The 17,752-nt window shown below is 46.1% G+C and overlaps 1 protein-coding gene, 1 long non-coding RNA gene and 1 pseudogene across 3 annotated transcripts; all 3 read left to right on the forward strand.

The window, feature by feature from the left end:
* Positions 1 to 4,678: 4,678 nt before the first annotated feature.
* Positions 4,679 to 6,305, forward strand: LOC125507420 (uncharacterized; the record flags this gene model as incomplete). The annotated part of the gene is made up of 1 exon (XM_048672000.2): positions 4,679 to 6,305. A coding segment is annotated over one exon (1,335 nt), but the record flags the coding sequence as incomplete, so codon positions are not given.
* Positions 6,306 to 8,819: 2,514 nt separating this feature from the next.
* LOC125510879 (alcohol dehydrogenase 3-like) lies at positions 8,820 to 10,906 on the forward strand (annotated as a pseudogene). The gene is made up of 7 exons (XR_015602790.1): positions 8,820 to 9,252; positions 9,367 to 9,502; positions 9,598 to 9,644; positions 10,120 to 10,442; positions 10,533 to 10,571; positions 10,679 to 10,755; positions 10,843 to 10,906. The product of XR_015602790.1 is annotated as an alcohol dehydrogenase 3-like (transcript).
* Positions 10,907 to 11,004: 98 nt separating this feature from the next.
* Positions 11,005 to 11,602, forward strand: LOC147973181 (uncharacterized). The gene is made up of 2 exons (XR_015602791.1): positions 11,005 to 11,077; positions 11,181 to 11,602. It is a non-coding gene; the product is annotated as an uncharacterized LOC147973181 (long non-coding RNA).
* The last annotated feature ends 6,150 nt before the right edge of the window (positions 11,603 to 17,752 follow it).

Below are 17,752 nucleotides of genomic sequence, written 5' to 3' on the forward strand. Positions count from 1 at the left end.
GCCACCCTAGATGGGTTTGGAGCTGCCGCACCCCTTGGGGTGGAAACCCTAAAGGGGGCGCACCCCCCTCCCTCTCCCCTATATATACTTGAGGACTTTGGGGCTGCCAACAGAGGAGTTTTGACCTCTCCCCGGCGCAGCCCTACCTCTCTCCTCCTCGTCTCTTGCGGAGCTTGGCGAAGTCCTGCTGGAGTACCACACTCCTCCACCACCACCACGTCGTCGTGCTGCTGCTGGACGGAGTCTTCCCAATCTCTCCCTCTCTTCTTGCTGGATCAAGGCATGGGAGACGTCACCGGGCTGCATGTGTGTTGAACGCGGAGGTGCCGTCCGTTCGGCACTAGGATCATCGGTGATTTGGATCACGACGAGTATGACTCCATCAACCCCGTTCACTTGAACGCTTCCGCTTAGCGATCTACAAGGGTATGTAGATGCACTCTCCTTCCTCGTTGCTAGATTACTCCATAGATTGATCTTGGTGTTGCGTAGAAAATTTTGAATTTCTGCTACGTTCCCCAACACCTCGGGCGGGGGCAACAATGTGTGTTGTCTAATGCTGGCTCGGTTTGTACCTCTACCCGCTCCTTTATCTAACATCTCCAGGTCCCTCAAAAAGGAGGTTATGAAAGAGTTAGTACTAAACGGACTGTCAAAGATCTCTTCGTGTATAGCCCTCCTTCTTGCTCGCCAGACTGACCATAGAGTCATCACCATCCGTGTAAATTCTGCCTGCGGCAACGATTCATGCATTGTGAATATCCAGTTCTTTGCATCTAAGGAGAGATTACCAAGCATTGTCTCCACTGTCTCCTCCGAACAAAGTGACCAAACACTCCTAGCCATCACACAATCTACTAGTGCATGCTTCCAGTCATCTTGCGCAGAACAAAAAGCGCACCCACTCGTAGTAGACATATTCCGGTGGTGTGGCACCCCGGCTGTTGGAATTGATTCGTGGCATAGCCTCCATAAGAATACCTTGATTTTAGATGGAACCTTAATGTGCCACAATGAGGTCCAAGCCGATTCCTCTTCTGCCTCGTTTGAGTGTCCTCCGACCGGCTGCAGTAGTGCTTCTCCTTGCAGTTTCAGTTTCAGCAAAAATTTGTACACTGACCTCACTGAAAAAACACCCTGTTCATCTTCTCCCCATGCCCAGAAATCGTCAACCCTTCTAGTACACAACGGGATTTTGAGTATCACAGTTGCATCCACTGGCAAAAAAGTCGCGCGGACCCTGTCCTCGTTCCACTTTGCCGAGCTCGGGTCAATTAGTTCGACAACACGTGCTGGTCTATCCACGGGAGTCCAGGTGGCACCGACAGCTCCGGTTGTTAACCACTTGCTCTTCGCTGATGATAGCCTGTTGCTGTTCAAGGCGAGTACAGAAGGGGCAGTAGTGGTATCAAACTTGTTGGACACATACTGCAATGCATCGGGGCAACGAGTGAATAATGAGAAGTCGTCAATTTTCTTTAGTAAAGGATGTCCGCAGGTGACAAGGGATGGGATCAAAAACACTTCGCAAGTCCATGATGAGCAGCTTAGTGATCGGTATCTAGGTATGCCAACGGATGTCGGGCGTGCAAAAAATGGTACTTTCAAGTACCTAAAGGACAGGGTATGGGAGAAAATTAAAGGATGGATGGAGAAACTATTGTCATATGCGGGGAAGGAGGTGTTAATCAAGGTCGTGCCTCAGGCTATACCCGTATATTCTATGTCGTGTTTCAGGCTCCCAAGAGGTATTTGTGAAAGTATCACTTCACTGATCAGGCAGTTCTGGTGGGGGAGTAAAACAGGGAAGAGGAAACCATGCTGGATATCATGGGATATATGTACTAAACCAAAGTATTTGGGAGGACTTGGCTTTCGAGATATTGATCTCTTTAACCTCTCTTTACTGGCTAGACAAGCATGGCGAATTATACAAACTCCCTCTACATTAAGTGCCAGGAAATTGCAAGCTAAGTATTTCCCTGCTTCGTCCTTTCTTGAAGTCGAGCTAGGCGGTCGGCCCTCGCAAATCTGGAGATCTATTATGGAAGGGAGAGGAGCTCTAGAACATGGCTTGATTCGGAGGATTGGAACGGGAGAGGATACTCGAATCTGGGACCAAAACTGGATCCCCCGTTCGGGCCTAATGAGACCATTGGCGTGTTTGGCCAGTTTATTAATTTATCAATGGCAGCTTTATGTATGGTTTTTAGGCCTATTAGCGTGCCACAACGAAAATTGGGCTTTTTTATGGCCCACTAAGCACGTTCACTGTGACGGGCTTACCGTTCGCGCTGGAGGGGGTATATAATACTAAACGGTTGTTATCGGTGTCCAAATAGGAAATGGAGCTCCTATGCAGCACTGCAGGTGCCCGTTAACGATCCGACGCCTGCAGCGCTGCAAGCATGGGCATGGGTCGGCCGCTGCAAAAATATGAAATCACAAAAGGTTTACAGATTTAAAGAAAAAATGTTCAACCATTTGAAAAAAAGTTAACGTCTTTAAAAAAGGTTCGTCTATTTAGAAAAAAGTTCATTCAAATTGAAAAAATTTCATAGAAATTCAAAAAAAGTTCAATTATTTATGAAAAGTTCATCGAACTGAAAAGAAAAATCATAAATAAAAAAAGTTCATCCATTTTCAAAAAATTTCATCGATATTCAAAAAAGTTCATCAATCTGAAAAAAAATATTGAAATCTAAAAAAAGTTCATCGATATTCAAAAGAGTCCATAGAATTATAAAAAACAAATATTCAACCGGCGCCTAGATGGATCGGCCCATTTACGAACGCCACAGGCGCCAGTTAACAAAAATTCACGTTAACTGGCGCTTGTGGCGCCAAATAGGAAATGCCATTTATAAACAAAGTAGAAAAACTTAACACCAATGTGACGAGGCCACATGGTTACTGAGCTGGCCAGTGTCCTGCAGGCGATGTTCAAAGAGTCGCTGCGAGCCCGGTTATATTAGAAGCTCTCACGATGAATAAACTGCATCTTCATACCGTTCAGTATCGACTTAGGACAATGACATACCGTATATAAATACAATTGTCTATATGTACCCCCACCTATCCTAAGTTAATAAAGTATCAGAATAGCGAACCATCTATGATTAGTTAGTAGGACAGTAGTATCCCTAGCCTACCAGGATCCAAGTCATAGACTTGACATTGATGCTTGCATTATTCCTGAATTTTTCAAGCTTTTGACGATATTCGTTCAGTATAAGGAGATGTTTTCATCAACTGCGAGGCATCTATGGCGACTTCATAAAATCTTAAAATGCTATGTCGGCTCAGTCTTTCGGAGATGCTCATAGGGATGGGTGATGCGTATGTGCATTCATAGAGATGAGTATATGCTCATATATATGAGCGACTTTAATTATACGGTGTTAAAAAAAGCATCACAAATACACCGGTCCACATCAGCCCATGACTCCACGCAAATAAAATGTCCACTTCCACGCACTCATTTAGTACTAGACTTGCTTTTTTTTTTTAGTAGATGCGTCAAGCTACACAATGGATGTGCATCCCTTTTCTCTACTTTGCAGTTGCTCCATCCACGCAATAGAGTTGCCTATAATTGGAGGATTAGTTGCGCATTTTTTTGCAGGCAACTCTAAACCATATATTGAGGAAGTTACTTAGATTTTTTCCTTTGTTACCTGTGGCTCGTAGTTGCTCAGTTTGTACGGTGTTTTTCCTTCACCTTTATTTCATCATAGTTTTTGCAAATCAAGAACAAAACCTCTCTTGATGTTTAACCATGGTAGGTTTTTGGGTGGTTGATTAAGGAGGAGAGGGTTGTACAAGATCAAGGAAGAGAGGGGGACGAGGTTTTTTTTTGCGCGGGGGAGGGGGGGGGGTTGCTTACCTTGATTTAAGATGCCATGGATGAGGAAGCTTTGCCTGGTTCTTCGGGTCTGATTAGGAGGAAGAAGGTTCAGGCGTGGGCTTGCTTGTCAAGAAAGACAGAGGGTCGTAACGTGAGAGGAAGAAGATGGGAACCAGACGGGATGAGGGAGATGTTGGCCAGAACGCGTTGGTGCTGGGAACGGACCAGGAGGCGCGTGGGCAGGGACCAGGCGTGGGCGTGGGTGAAAGGCGTGCGTATGGATGTTTCTTTTTTCGGTTGTCCTGATCACGCACAACTACTCCTTTCTTTTTTAGGAGAGCGTTCACTATTACAAATGGGCGTCCGGAAGTCGGCTAGTCAGATTCATTTTATTTTGTATACGGGTAGTTCTGTCTATTCATTGTACTTGTCTTTACATCCTCAATATTAATCAGATTTAAGATGTCTTTGGGTGTCTTTATTAAAAAGAAGAAAAGAAAATCTTTCCCTGTTCCCCTGACACACACGCTCCAGTGCTCCGGCGCCGCCTCCTCCCTCCGGCCCCCGTCCGACCTCCGCGCCGCCACCCATCCCACCCCAAGACGACGCCATCCCGCTCCCGTACACCTCCTCTCCCGCACGAGCACCAACCGACACCGCCTCCCGTTCGAGCACCGCCTCCGCCGCCAATCTCCGCTCCCGCACACACTGCCGCCGTCGCTCTCTGCTTCAGCATCCACCGCCGCCAGCCTATCCACTCATCATCCACACAAAAGGGGAAAGAAAAGGGAAATCCCACTCCCATCCAGGCCGCCGCCGCTTCTGATCTGATCTGCGTCCCCCCACGCCGGACTAACCCTAATCCCGTCGGTTTCTGCCGGCGGCGCAGTCAGAGGACAAGCAGTGGTGGCGGGGACCTCCGGAGCCCAGATCTCCTCCCGGCGGGCGGCTATCCGACCGAGGGCCCTTCGCGATCCGCGCCGCCCCTGCCCTTCCTCCAACATCCGATCCCACACCCAATCAGCTGGACGCAAGCGAAAATACTCGGTGGCCATCGACGTGGATCCCGTCCGTGACTGGGCGAACATCGGGGACGGGCCCGCCGGCCTGATCGCCGAGCTTGCCCTCGCCAGCGACGTGGCCGACTATGTCCGCTTCCGCGCCGTGTGCCGGCCGTGGCGGCGGTGCTCGCCGGACCCGTGCGCCGGCGGCCTGGACGCCCGCTTCCTGCCCCGCAAGTGGATCATGCTTGACAAGGCGCTTGCCAGGCCCCGCCGACATCGCTTGCTTAATGTGTCTACAGGCGAGTGCATACGGATGGACCTCCCGGAGCTCGCGGAGCACACGTTGCTCGCGCTCACCCCAGAAGGCCTCCTCCTCCTGCTCCTCAAGTCCACCCTGGTTGTCCGCCTGCTTAACCCGCTCACGCGGCAGCTCACCGACCTTCCGCCGATGACCGCTCTCCTGAGACCAGGGCAGCATCGGTCCAGGCAATGTGGTGTCGAGATAGGAAGAACAATAAATGTGTCCGGCGTGGGTCTTGTTGCCGACGCCTCCATGGTGGCAGTCAATTTCTTTGATCCCAGGGGGCTTGTCGTCGCTAAGCCCGGCGATGAGAGTTGGACCATGGTCGACAAGGAATACATGAATTCGGTTTTGCCTTTTGCGGGGCGCTTCTACTGCGCCAACTACAGGGGCGTCATGGTGCTGACGACCAGCTCGGATCAGCAGCTGCCCCGGCTCCAGTTGGTCGCTGACCGGAGCGACTCATTTGATTTCTACCGGATGGCGCACAGCCTTCACCTGGTGGACAATGGCGGGGAGTTGATGCTGGTGCACCGAGCGCTAAGCCTGGACGGCGAGTATGGCAGGAGTTATGATGCTTACAGAGTGGATTTGGAAGCTGGGGTCCTGGCCCCAGCCAAGGGCTTCAACGGGCGCGCCGTGTTCATGGGCATGTGCCGCTCAATTTCTGTACCAGCTGAGGCTGCTTACCCCTCTGTCGCTGCTGATACCATCTACCTGGGACGCGATTGTGGTGGCCAGATTCAGGGGTACAATATCGCGGATGGAAGCATATGCAGTCTGATTGAGGCAGTATGTCCGCATAGTATTGTGGATTGTCTCCGCTGCTGCATCCAGGGACTCGGCAAGCAACTTGCTTGAGCCTCAGGACGAATAATGGGTGTTTGACGAATGCTGGGTGTTATTCTTTGCTATGATTCTGTTTCTCCGGCGGGTGTGGTGTTTGCGGTGATTCTGGTCTTGGCCTACTGCTGGTGTGGTGTCTGCCGTGATTCTGGTCTTGGCCTACTGCTGGGCGTGGTGTCTGCCGTGATTCTGGTCCTGGTCTTATGCATCAGTTACTGTGTATCGTACAGCATTATCATATGTACCTCAAATAATATAAACGCTTATCAAACAAAAAATGTTACTGGTTTTCTGTTTCTAATATTTACATATGATGTGGCAGTATACTGATGAAACAAAATTATCTGCATCTTCCTACTTTCTAGTACATCCTTGATGTTTTGTATAGACCGCTGCCCCTTCTTCTTCCATGATATATACTTCTAATCTGACCTTTGTACATTCCTTCCATGATATATAATGATAATGTAAGTTCTAATCTGATTTTTGGTACCATTACATGACTCACAACAGTCATACGAGTGTACCAGTAAATATTTTCCTTATAAGTTGATCAAATAATAAGTTGTAAATCCTGTTAGATCAAGGACTCTGTCCATTGACCAAGACTGTCATATATTTTGACTTTGTTCTGATCCTGACCAGCAAGGGATCATGCTTCAACTTGAATCTCCAGGAGTTCACTCCAGGGTTAAGACCTATCAAAGCTCCATTCAAGATAGCATCCAACAAATTAGTCACATAACTCATGTAATCATGACAGTTTGTTATAAATTGGTAGGATAAAGTCCAATGAAATCAAGCGAGCCATGAGCAATATAGTACTAGCAGTGTAGCACGATTTTCTTTATATGATTTCCATCATTCTTAGCCCATGTTTGATTCTCAATCAATTTCTTTAGGTACATTAATTACATTGAAAGAACGTATACATCACTAATCCATTTTTAGTTGTTTGATACCTGAAGCATAGAGTGATTATTATTATTATTGTTCCAAAAATAGTAATAGTTGTACAATGATGATTTAGCAGCCCGATTCTTACGGAGTAACTACTACTTGACTCCATGCCTTGGCAGTCCATATATAGCTTACAGAATTTATTTGGTCTCTCCACCTTTGCAGGTTCCTGAGTTGTTTCATGTTCGATTTTCTTGTGTGTGATCCATGATGCAAATGCAGGTTATGTTTGATGTGTATAGGGACTACTACAGCTACTACATTGAAAGTAATTTCAATTGCTTACCTTGTTGTCAATTACTGATGATGCTGGACTAGAATTAGTGCCCAGAATTATTTGGCACTTCTATGAGGACCTATGTATGAACAATGTTTCTTACATGCCAGGTCGAAAATGATCAATTAAGCTCAATTTGCTTGTTTGAACTAACATTTACCCTTCTGTTTACTTTATTATGTGGCTTCAGATTTTCAGGCTGGCCAGGCTCAAGAGTCACCGCTCCCAAGGCCATTCTTTACCATAAACAGTTATTGGAACCGGGAGAGCTAAGCATACCAGTGGGGTGAATCATGATGTCTCTTATAGTAAATCAGGAGAAGCTTTGAATTATAGAAGGAGAAACCTATCTGCGGTAGACACGAAAGATTTCTTTGATTTAATTTGGTAAGCTTCATTTCTGGATGTTATGATGTTTTATGCCTACATCATGTCCCGAGTATGAAAAATATAATTACCAATTAGTTACAGTTTACATTTTTTCTTTCTTCACAGTACCTTCCTTTTTTTTACCTTGACCATCATGTAGTATGTTCTTTGCAAACCTCTTCGAAATGTTACAAATCTAATTAATCATAGTTCAATATTGCAGAAATATTTAGTAGTACATATCAGTATCACAAACTAAAATCAGTACAGTGTTTTTTAAGCCAAATAATGTTTTGCATACATAATGCTTAACGTAGAAACTAAATGTTCCATTGGGGGTCCAAGCACCAAATCCTAATTCGTGCCGTCAACATTTTTCTATGATTTGCAAAGTAATATGGTCTATATTGATGTGGCCTTGTGCGTTTCTTTTTTGACGCGTCAACAGAAAAGAAACACTACTATTTTGCGAGGCTTGCGTTTTCACGAACTTTGTTAAGTCATTTTTATTGAGATTTTGATGAACTGCTTTGTCAATTTATTTTTGCGGTTATCCTAGTTAGAGATATCTTATGTTTGCATATGTGATCTCATCCCTGGAGCTATACATGGAAGCATTGAAACAATGTGGGATGATAAATCAACCAAGAACAAGGTATGTGCGTATAGATCAAATGAGATTTGTTCTTAATTTATGTGCTGATGAGTTTCTGTGTGATGCAACAGCCTCAAATCTGTTTCTAGAGCTTCAACATAAATCACTTATAGAAAAGGGAAAAAGGGAGGACGCTGAGCCATTTATCTCAAGATATTACTGTTTGTTGTATGCCTAGACAACTACTCTGAAGCGGGAAGTTTATGTTGCGGTTTAAGGGGATCAAGCTCTGTGTAGTTACTCTGTCTATAGTTCTTGCATAAACTGCATGAAACCCAAGGGGGACAAAAGCTCCTGAGATTGTTTGAGTTGTCACTCTCAGATCCATTCCATTTCATTGTGTTCTTTGGCATGATTTTTTTTTGCCGTAAGTTGCTTGTGATTATTGTGAATTTATAGTGGTTAGTGATATTTCAGAGAGCTTTCTGTTACCATATTTGCAAGCTGATGTTGCTTCTGACTTTTGATCCCTATTTCTAGAACAAACCACCTTTAGAAAGCTCATGTTTTGGAAGCTCTTAATGAAACGTACATGCGTGACATTCTTCGGCGCAACAAAGCGCGCACTAAAGACTTGTAGTAAAACTGAATCCGGCGCCAGGAATCCACCATACATGCACTGATCCGGCAGATGCAGAGAACCATGAGATATTCTAGCAAAATTAACGACGGTGCGTGGTCGTGGACCGTTGCAAAATGAGGACCCAGTTGGTTTTCTGGGTCGCCCCAGTTTTGGTCACCAAGTCAGCCCTCCCTGCCTTCATCGCTGTTTTTTTCTTACTCACTTGCACTCCATGCTGCTCTTAGTTCCTCAAGCGCCAGGAGTATACATATACAGGTCTCAGCCTCACCTTCGTTCCTCACCAAAATCTACAATCAACGAACTGCAAAGCAGAAACGGCAACAGATATCCACCATCCTCTTAGAGTTCTTGGAGCCAGCAACCGACGGGGATAGGGATGGCGGCCTCCGGGAAGGTGATCAAGTGCAAAGGTCTGTTCCTGAAACAGTACTAGTTAGTTTCATCTGATTTTGATTTCATGTGAAGAAACCCTGGAATTGTTGAATGGAGATAATCTAATTGGTCTGGTTCGTGCGTGATTGCAGCGGCGGTGGCATGGGAGGCCGGGAAGCCTGTACGATCGAGGAGGTGGAGGTGGCGCCGCCGCAGGCCATGGGGGTGTGAGTCAAGATCCTCTACACTGTCCTCTGCCACACTGACGTCTACTTCTGGGAAGCCAAGGTATCCACACAGAGTTTTGTGTGTTCCCAATGGTGTAATTGTGATGCATCTCAGTGGCTAATTAACTTGCTGATGTTCTGCTTGGATTTGTGCAGGGCCAAACTCCGGTTTTCCCTAGGATCTTAGGCCATGAAGCTGGAGGGTATGCATCCTCTCTCTTTCAGTTTTGTTGCTTGGAGGAATCTTGAATCTTGAATCATTATTTATTCACACTGGCTTCTAATTATAGTCATCCATAAATTAGATTGCTACCTACATACATCAAGTGTCCATATTTTATTGCCATGGGATAAAAATTATGAAGAATCATGAGATAACATCATCCATGACACAAACTCACACTATGAAGTGCTTTGGACAATCATATGGTTTTGGACTAGTTAATTTTCCCATGTTCTGTAAGCTGCTGATCTCCTCGTTATATCTTTACCACATTTATAATTTTCCAAAATAAAACAATCAGTACATAACTACTTTATTCATTTTGTAACGTTTTATGAGTGGCTAATTTCCTTGGTAGTTGTCCTTTTCTGCATTTTATTAAAATAGTATTATGTTTGCTTTTCATAGTTTATCTTTTCTGCCAACTCTTTTTACTAACTTGCTTCTTGTTGCAGCATTGTTGAGAGCGTTGGAGAGGGTGTTACTGATCTCGTGCTGGGTGACCATATCCTCCCTGTGTTCACCGGCGAGTGCGAGGAGTGTGCCCACTGAAATCAAAGGAGAGCAACCTTTGTGACCTCCTCAGGATCAACGTGGATCGTGGCGTGATGATCGGTGATGGGGAGTCTCGCTTCACCATTAATGGGAAAACGATCTTCCACTTCGTTGGGACCTCCACCTTCAGTGAGTACACCGTTATCCATGTCGGGTACCTCGAAAAAAAACCTCGAGGCGCCCCTTGACAAAGTTTGTGTTCTCAGCTGTGGTATCTCAACTGGTAAGAGATGGCTCCTCATGTCATTGTTTCCAAATGAATCACAATGTTCAAGGTGCCTCTATTAGTTGCCGAATTGTGATTTTTCTGCAGGACTTGGTGCTACCCTCAATGTCGCGAAACCGAAAAAGGGTGACGATCCAAGACGTTTTTGTTCTACGCCATGTTTTTGCAGGCTGAAGAGAATTATGTGCTACAACCAAGACTAATTACCGTGTGCTTCTATCTCACATGATCAGGCCATGGAAGGGGCCAAGATGGCTTGGGGCATCAAGGATCATTGGTGTGGATTTGAACCCTGCAAAATACGAACACGGTACGGTCTGCCTCAGGGAAAACAAGTACTATATCTTAATAAATATTTTTGGATGGAACACTGAACATCATGTACATTATTTTTCAGCTAAGAAATTTGGATGCACGGACTTTGTGAACCCAAAGGACCACACCAAGCCCGTGCAAGAGGTATGTTCATGTCCATCGATGCACATTTTCCCCTTTGTTCATTCTTCATGACATGCACAAGCCTGTGCCAAAGAACTCACTGTTAAATGTTGCTCTCCAGGTGCTTGTCGAGATGACCAATGGTGGAGTCAACTGTACGGTTGAGTGCACTGGCCACATCGACGCCTTCGAATGTACGTAGCTCTCAACATACCTATATATATCTGCACTCCAATGATAAGTAATTGTAAGCACTTTTTAGAGTTCAGACTGAATGTCGAAATCTGCTGGATGCAGGGGTGGGGCGTGGCGGTGCTGGTGGGTGTCCCGCACAAGGAGGCGGTGCTCAAGACCCACCCGATGAACTTCCTCAACGAAAGGACCCTGAAGGGCACATTCTTCGGAAACTACAAGCCGCGCACAACCTCCCGGAAGTCATCGAGATGTACATGAGGAAGGAGCTGCAGGGCCGGCGAATCCATGATGGGATCTTGTCCCTTCATGAAATTGTCCACGAGGTGACTTCGCATGGCCATAAGGGTGTTTTCCTTAAATTGGACTTCCAGAAAGCTTATGACCGCCTGGACTGGTCCTTCTTGAGGTTGGTGATGCAACGAAGAGGTTTTGATGAACGGTGGTGCTCCTAGATTATGCAATTGGTCACGTCTGGGAACATTGCTATCAATATCAATGGTGAAGTGGGACCGTATTTTAGGGCCTCTAGGGGAGTGAAGCAGGGAGACCCCATCTCCTCTCTTCTATTCAACCTAGTTGTTGATGCCCTCGCCGGCATCTTAGATAAGGCTAAGCATGCCGGCCACCTTAGAGGGGTGGTTAGTCACCTGATTCCTGGTGGTGGTGTCACCCACTTGCAGTATGCGGATGATACCATGATCATGGTTGAGGGATAAGACTTGGACATAGTCAATCTTAAGTTCCTTCTGCTCCGCTTTGAAGCCATGTCAGTGCTTAAGATTAACTTTGACAAAAGCGAGGTTGTGGTCTTAGGCTACTCGGCGACCGAGCAACAGAGGATCGCGGATAAGCTCAACTGCAGACTCACATCCTTCCCCATATCTTGTCTGGGGATGCCCATGTCCGACTTCAGGATCCTGGTGAGTGGCTATGATCTGCTTGTGCGACGAGTAGCATCCTGTGCGGAACCTTGGTGCGGTCGGTTCACCTCGAAAGGAAGTAAAATTGTTCTTATTGGCTCTAACCTCGCTAGCCTCTCCTTGTATATGATGGGGATGCACATCCTACTAGAGGGCGTAGATGGCTCCTTTGACAGGGAGCTGGCTAGATTCTTCTGGCACGCGGTTAATGGCTGCCCCAAATATCATATGGTTAAATGGGCGGATATCTGTTTGCCCAAGGACCAAGGTAGACTCGGAATCACGGCCTCCCGCCGCATGAATGTCGCCCTCATGCTGCGATGGGTTTGGCGGATTTTGCACGACGATGGTGGGTTGTGGCTTTAGTTAATTGAGGCGAAATATTTGCAAGGCAAACCCCTTTTGGCTTGTTCTCGCTCTGTTGGGTCTCAATTCTGGAGGTCTATCCAAGCCATTAAGGACGAGATCCAACTGGGTGCCTCCTTCTCGGTTGGCAATGGAAGTACCCTATTTTGGGTTGACCCCTGGCTGGATGGCGAGCCGCTTCGTGCTTAGTTTCCTAGACTATTTTCCATCTGTCAAGTCCCACATCTACTGGTCTCTGAGGCTGGTCTGGATGGATAATGGAACATTACGTTCCGTCGTTCCTTCGGGCCGGATAAGGTCCGTGATTGGGAAAGCTTGAGGGAAGTAGTCCCTTGAGGCTCTCCCAATCGCCTGACACCATTTTCTGAAGTATCTTTCCTTCAGGAGACTTCTTTAGCTTTGCGTACCAGGCGCTCTGCCGCCAGCCGGTCATTCACTAGCTTTCCCCATTGTGGAAGGCGCCATTGCCCCTCAAGATAAGATTTTCGTTTGGCAGCTCTTGCGTGACCGCTTGCCCTCTGGGACGGAGGTTCTTAAGATCGGGCAATGGTCTTTACCCTTTGTGTAATGTCCTGGAGACCGGAACCCACATTTTGTTCTCCTGCACCGCTGCCCAAGCTCTTTGGAGCTTTGTCCGTGAGGCCCTCGGACCAGATTGGGAGGCCTGGGATCTTGCAGAATTCCTGCAATCCAGGGCCACCCAGGTGGGCCGTAATTACCGCTTGTTCTGGCTTATCTTTGTGGCAATGTTGTGGACCTTTTGAACGACTCACAATAAAATGGTAACTGAGCGGATTTTCCCGTGGCAAGCTTCTAACTCATTCTTCAAATTTTTTGCATTCTTTCAGCACTGGCACCCGCTCGCTAAACAGCGAGACCGCGACCGTCTTGGGAGTTCACATGGACGCCCTTCTGGCTACCACACGCCGGCTCGCAGGTCATACGTTAGCTTCTTAGTTTGCCACTTGGTGGTCTTCCATGTTTCATTTTCTTTTCTTGGGCATGATTGTGCTGTGGCCCCGACCTTTTTATTTGCTTCATTGACTGGTTCTCAGTTGTATGGATGTTTGCTTTATCTATAAAGCGGGGCGAAAGCTTAGTTCGAAAATGTTAGGATTTAATTAATTATAATAATCCCTGCTTTCCTAACCAAGGCGGTTGCTTCACGTCCCTACGGACGCAGTCTTTCGATCTCAATTCTAAACATGTTATCAACACGCTCTTCCCTGAGGTCTCGGCGATCAGACGAAAAAGGAATCGAAAACATTCGATCCAGATCGATCACTGACGATGGAATCCGGAGTGACCCGGCGTCCCATCCGCCCAAGGCAGAATGGCTCCCAGCGTGGAGCCCCTCGGCCCTGTCTCTGCCTTCGGCGGATTGACATCAGAAACCGGCGGCCAGCGAGTGCAAATCCATGGCGATCTGAACCGCAACTGCCAAGTCCACGGCAAGATGGCGTACAGAAAGGAATTGATCAGAAGATGCCCCGCGATGGTGCTTTGGGCAAAAAGCCATGGTGGTCTTCAACCCCGTCCACGAGATGGCGAGATGGATCGATCGCTACTCAGACAGAAAGAGGAAGAAATCCTTGAACAAGGAAGACGCACAGAGCAGGACACGGGCGTTGGCATCCACGATCAATTGATTAGTAACTGCCCTCCTCACGGCAAGACTTGGAACGGCGCCTCAGGCCATTCACCAAAAAGACAGACAATGCATCAGTTTGCATGCATCCGTACAATAAATTGATTTGGAAGAATCAACTTCGTTGTCTTTTGTGATTATTATCACAGATCTAATCATGTATATATCTTCTACTCATCTTATGCATGTACTACTCGCCCGGATCGAGCATGTGAGCATGGAGACACCGATTGCTACTCCAAGCAGGATTCAGGAGAAAATTTTCATCAGCGATGGCGGCAAGCACGGCCGATCTCCTCACAGAGATGCGGAATCAGATCCGTCAAATGGATCGATGGTTATCCCGGTTTGCATATCCACTCACTAAATTAATGCATGAATTGATTGGTTTTGACCACGTACTAGTTTTGAACGGATGAACTAACCATTGCGTATACTAGTCTTGGTTGTTGCTGATCGGGACGGCGACCCATCACGGTGGAGCGCTACCGTAAGCAGGTCGTGGAAGCGGCGGCCTCAGCGCAACGCGCGCATCGGCGGCTCGCGGCTCAGCGTCCAGCGCACGGCGAGACGCAAACTCGTCCTCCCAGACCGAGGCGACTGAGCGGGGGCATCCGCGGTGCACTGGTCCTCCCGACCGGCGTCGCGCGAGCATGGCCGTCGGCCTGGCCCTCCCACTGTCCCACTGCGCACGCCGTAGATGGCCGCCTCGGCGACCGTGAGGACTGCCTCCAACCACGATGCGGCATGGAAGACCGAGGCCGGCGACGCTCCCGAGCGAACGGCGCGGCCCTCGACTCGCATCCTTGCAGATAAGCGGGGCCCGAGGCAATGGCCATCTACTGACCACGTTAGTGTCGCCGTCCGGCACATGCCCACACGATGCCCTCGACGCGATGGTGATCTTGGTGCCACCGACCCACTGGAGGCACGGCTAGCGCGAGCGCGCATGGTGGCCCCAGGCTGAATCAATGGTCCAGACCAATATTTGCACAGCCTTCAATTTCAAAGATTTTGCAAATTGGTTCTGTTAACGGTGCTATTTACTAGCATTCATCTGTTTTAGACCCTTTTCAGTATTTGTGCCTTCAAATACTGTACTCTCTGTTGAGTAATGTGTAGTTGTGTACTCCAGAATGAGATTGTGATCTAAATAATTTCCATGTTCACGACATGTTCAAATTATTTATCTTCACTATTTGCAATTGAGATTTTTAATCTCTTGCAAAGTAAACTCAGTACTTCCATAGTACTCTTTCTCCGTTGAGTACCATGTATTCCGAGATGCTTCTATGATGTATGTATCTCCATGTTCACTACATGTCGAGAATAATACATCTATTTGCAATTGAGATTTTCAATTTCTTACAAATACATATGCAAAATTCGAGGTGTCATCCTTAGCAATGAGATTCGCACTAATGATTTCGAACCACCTTCTTGAAATCTATTAATTTTGCAACATTAAGATGTATTTATATTACGCAATATGTAATATAAATAAATTACCGGTTTTTCACCGGAGACGATATGTTCTATGTGTTTATCACATTGCCATTCTTCATGAACATGTGACAGCGGTCGAGATTGATTTCTCCCGCACAACAAACTTGTAAATTTTTGACAATAACATCTCCCTCATTATATTAGGAAAACACAAGGTAATGAGTTGGATCTCGTGCCCATGTGCAGATTATCTCTATTACTGTCAGATCTGTATGATCTTCAATGTGTTATGTTCCCATAATTGAGGTTGAGCATTTTCAAGTTATACACTTGAGTCAAAATTTTGCATTCGTATTACAAAACCATGACGGTTTTAATTTACTTCTTGTAAATTAATTATCTCTGGCTTGCCCCTATAAGTAATCGATGGCTAATAATTTGAGGCTTTTGCCCTCAATGGCCACAACTTACTTAAGCGGATCATGGACATCAAGATCAGTCTTGCATCCCATGGGATAGCGCGTGCAATCCAAGCCACGCCACCGGGACGCAAAGGACCACAAGGGTAATGGTTTGAAACTCACTTCAAACCCTCAACCTGACACCATCAAGCTGTCACGAGACCCTATGAGCATGGAGAGCATGATGGTTGAATATGCATCAACCGACATGTTTGGAGACTATAGATTCAGTCCCTTAGTCTCCTTAGTGATCTATTTATTTATGTCCATTTATGATTTTCTAATAAAAACATGATTATTGTTGTCATCATATATTTTATATGATAATATATTGTATCAGCACTTTGGTACAAATACATTTGTATGTATTCTATATATCTGACAGTGATTTTCTTGAGAATTTTCATGTCTATATATAGATTTTTACGGGGGTCAATCTGATGAAAGATGATTTGTGCCTTGTGGACATATGCACCACGAACTCTATACTCGGGGAAGTGAAATGTTTCCACTCTCATTGAGAGAAAGGAGATATTTTAAAATCGCTAGACGTGATGAGGTATTTGTTGGCTCAACTCGAGTCATATTTACTGTCCCTGTGGGTACTCGAGTGACGTCAGGATGCTTTATTGCTTTCGGGTTTAACTCGTACCCTACTAAACTATAGAGGTATCCGTCAAAATAGTTTCCATAATGAAACTTATGATGAGAACAAAAAGGACTATCTTCTCTTTACCATACGCAACGGATATGGCAAGCACATTCTCTATATATCATCATGGTTGTACTACACATACTACAAAACCCGTAGCACATGTTGCATACGAGATAGTTTCCAGAGTGTCTTTTGCATGACAACCTTGGCATTCCCGCCTTGGTCATCGATGAAGGAAATATGCCCCTAGAGACAATAATAAAGTTATTATTTATTTCCTTATATCATGATAAATGTTTATTATTTATGCTAGAATTGTATTAACCGGAAACATAATACACGTGTGAATACATAGACAAACAGAGTGTCACTAGTATGCCTCTACTTGACTAGCTCGTTGATCAAAGATGGTTATGTTTCCTAACCATAGACATGAGTTGTCATTTGATTAACGGGATCACATCATTAGGAGAATGATGTGATTGACTTGCCGTTAGCTTAGCACTTGATCGTTTAGTTTGTTGCTATTGCTTTCTTCATAACTTATACATGTTCCTATGACTATGAGATTATGCAACTCCCGTTTACCGGAGGAACACTTTGTGTGCTACCAAACGTCACAATGTAACTGGGTGATTATAAAGGTGATCTACAGTTGTCTCTGAAGGTATTTGTTGGGTTGGCGTATTTCGAGATTAGGATTTGTCACTCCGATTGTCGGAGAGGTATCTCTGGGCCCTCTCGGTAATGCACATCACTCAAGCCTTGCAAGCATTGCAACTAATAAGTTAGTTGCGGGATGATGTATTACGGAACGAGTAAAGAGACTTGCCGGTAACGAGATTGAACTAGGTATTGAGATACCGACGATCGAATCTCGGGCAAGTAACATACCGATGACAAAGGGAACAACGCATGTTGTTATGCGGTCTGACCGATAAAGATCTTCGTAGAATATGTAGGAGCCAATATGAGCATCCAGGTTCCACTATTGGTTATTGACCGGAGACGTGTCTCGGTCATGTCTACATAGTTCTCGAACCCGTAGGGTCCGCACGCTTAAAGTTCGGTGACGATCGTAATTAGGGTTTTTGTGTTTTGATGTACCGAAGGTTGTTCGGAGTCCCGGATGTGATCACGGACATGACGAGGAGTCTCGAAATGGTCGAGACATAAAG

This window comes from Triticum urartu, chromosome 5A (genome assembly GCF_056163025.1).
Source record: "Triticum urartu cultivar PI428250 chromosome 5A, HENAU_Tu73, whole genome shotgun sequence".
Taxonomy (NCBI): Eukaryota; Viridiplantae; Streptophyta; class Magnoliopsida; order Poales; family Poaceae; genus Triticum; species Triticum urartu.